At 47.9% G+C, this 2,564-nt stretch overlaps 1 protein-coding gene across 1 annotated transcript in view; it reads left to right on the forward strand.

The window, feature by feature from the left end:
* Positions 1 to 2,301, forward strand: part of EMWEY_00053930 (hypothetical protein, conserved) — a gene marked incomplete at both ends in the record, with an annotated part of 4,005 nt that extends 1,704 nt beyond the window's left edge. Inside the window, 6 exons of the mRNA XM_013477628.1 lie at positions 43 to 134; positions 592 to 664; positions 853 to 909; positions 1,097 to 1,200; positions 1,506 to 1,551; positions 2,246 to 2,301. Coding sequence (XP_013333082.1) covers positions 43 to 134; positions 592 to 664; positions 853 to 909; positions 1,097 to 1,200; positions 1,506 to 1,551; positions 2,246 to 2,301 — 428 coding nt within the window. The remainder of the gene's footprint in view (positions 1 to 42; positions 135 to 591; positions 665 to 852; positions 910 to 1,096; positions 1,201 to 1,505; positions 1,552 to 2,245) is intronic.
* Positions 2,302 to 2,564: the final 263 nt, after the last annotated feature.

Genomic DNA, 2,564 nt, shown 5'->3' on the forward strand with positions numbered 1-2,564 from the left:
TTTTTTTTTTTTTTTTTTTTTTTTTTTTGTCTCCTTCTGCAGGCGCCATGGAGATAACTCGTCCCCTCCTCTTTGAAGAAGGCTTCCTGCTTGCTGAGCCTGTTATGAGGACATACTTGATTACCTGCGACCCGGTAGGCCTCAAACCCTAAACCCTAAACCCTAAACCCTACACCGTAAACCCTAAACCCTAAACCCTCAATTTTTTTTTTATCTCTATTGGACTAACACCTATACAAGAGTTATTAATGCTTGCAAGGGTTTATTTATGTTGGCTGCATGCAAGGGTCTATTTATGTTGGCTGCATGCAAGGGTTTATTTATCTTGTTATTTATTATGCAGAAAGAGCCATTGACGCCATCAGAGTCTATCTTCCCCTACAAGAAATCCCTTCGCGTGTGTACATACACCCTAGTCATCCGTTAGACGGCTACATCCACCCCTTGCTGCTGCTGCTGCTGCTGCTGCTGCTGCTGCTGCTGGTGCAGCGGGACCCCTCAGCATATTCTCTCCTTGCAGTAGTGGGGCCTAGAGTTTAGGGTCTTCTAGGGTTTAGGGTTTAGGGTTTAGGGTTTGCGATGAGTGTGCAGGAGGACTTGGCCGCAGCATTAGCTGATCGTATCTCCTCAACCCTTGATGATCTCATGCTCGTACAGGGTCCAGGTAGGCAGACGGAGACACAGCAGTAGCAGCAGCAGCAGCAGCAGCAGCAGCAGCAGCAGCAGCAGACATGAAAGAGATGAGTATTTGCAGCCATTGTTGTGCATATTCAAATCCAAGGAACCGTTACAATCTTCTAGGGTTTAGAGTTTAGGGTTTAGGGTTTAGGGTTTATGGTGTTTATTGTGCAGATAAGAACCCCATGAGTGTCCTTAATATTAAGAAGTATGGCCGCCTGGAGATCCAGCGTGAGTAGTGTTTCCTAGCGTGATTATTAGGGTTTAGGGTTTAGGGTTTTATGGTTTTATGGTTTTAGGGTTTAGGGTTTTAGGGTTTAGGGTTTTAGGGTTTAGGGTTTTATGGTTTTAGGGTTTAGGGTTTGAGGGTTTAGGGTTTTAGGGTTTAGGGTTTAGGGTTTAGGGTTTGTGTCTTCAGTATTAAGTAGCACCCAGCATAGTCCCCTTGATGTACCTGCCCCTTACTCTACTGCTATGCGTCCTGTATGGCCAGTAAGGGAGGATATTATAACATCTACATCCGTAAGAAATAAAAGGAGACACTTTATATAAAAGGAGACACCTAAAAAAGGAGACACTTCCTTGGTCTCTCCTTTGCCCCTTACGTAGCGTTGTTTTAGGGTTTGGGGGGTTGCAGACAGAAACAGGGATATTATTAGGGTTTAGGGTTTAGGGTTTAGATTGAACTTGTGTGGGGGCCCCGGTGTCCCCCTGCTGCTGCCTGAGGCTCTCAGCAACAACAATTTGCTGCTAGGGTCTATTTGCCTCTGCTGCTGCTGCTGCTGCTGCTGCTGCTGCTGCTGCTGCTGCTGCTGCTGCTGCTGCAGGCGGAGGCTACGGAGCTTATCGATGCAAAGATAGCTAGGGGACGAGGTAAGTGTCTCCTTTTGCATGCAGTGTCTCCTTATGTCTGCCTAAGACAGGAGACAATATGAGGAGACACTGTCTCCTTATATATTGTCTCCTGTCTCCTTGTCTACACCCTGTCTCTCCTTCTGTCTCCTGTGTCTCCATGCTCCCTCTCATGCTCGCTGTCTCGTTATGCTGGCTCCTATTCAGCTGTCTCCTGTCTCCTGTCTTCTGTCCCCTACCTCCCGCCTCCTATCTCCTGTCTCCTGTCCCCTACTTCCTGTCTCCTGTCTTTTTTCTCCTGTCTCCTGTCTCCAACTTCCTGTCTCCTGTTTCCTACTGCCTGTGTCCTGTCCCCTGCCTCCTGTCTCTTACTTCCTGTCTCCTGTCTCCTACTGCCTGTCTCCTGTCCCCTGTCTCCTGTCTCCTACTTCCTGTCTCCTGTCTCCTACTTCCTGTCCCCTGTCCCCTGTCTCCTGCCTCCTACTTCCTGTCTCCTGTCTCCTACTTCCTGTCTCCTGTCCCCTGTCTCCCGCCTCCTACTTCCTGTCTCCTGTCTCCTACTGCCTGTCTCCTGTCCCCTGTCTCCTGTCTCCTACTTCCTGTCTCCTGTCTCCTACTGCCTGTCTCCTGTCCCTTGTCTCCTGTCTCCCGTCTCCTACTTCCTGTCTCCTGTCTCCTACTGCCTGTCTCCTGTCTCCTGTCTCCTTTTGTGCAGGTGTGTTGACGTGCCACTTAGCCGATCTCGATGTTACCGTCGTCGTCAGCCAACCGGTAAGACAACTGTCTCCTTTTTCTCCTTTCTTCTCTGTCTCCTTTGTCTCCTTTCTTCTCTGTCTCCTTTGTCTCCTTTCTCTATCTCCTTTGTCTCCTTTCTCTGTCTCCTTTGTCTCCTTTCCCTGTCTCCTTTGTCTCCTTTCTCTGTCTCCTTTGTCTCCTTTCTCTGTCTCCTTTGTCTCCTTTTATGGCAGGAGACACATTGTTCCCTTAATATGTATATTATTATATATATATATATATATATATATATATATATA

The sequence above is a fragment of the Eimeria maxima genome, genomic scaffold, assembly GCF_000499605.1.
Source record: "Eimeria maxima Weybridge genomic scaffold, Emw_scaff1580, whole genome shotgun sequence".
Lineage (NCBI taxonomy): Eukaryota > Apicomplexa > Conoidasida > Eucoccidiorida > Eimeriidae > Eimeria > Eimeria maxima.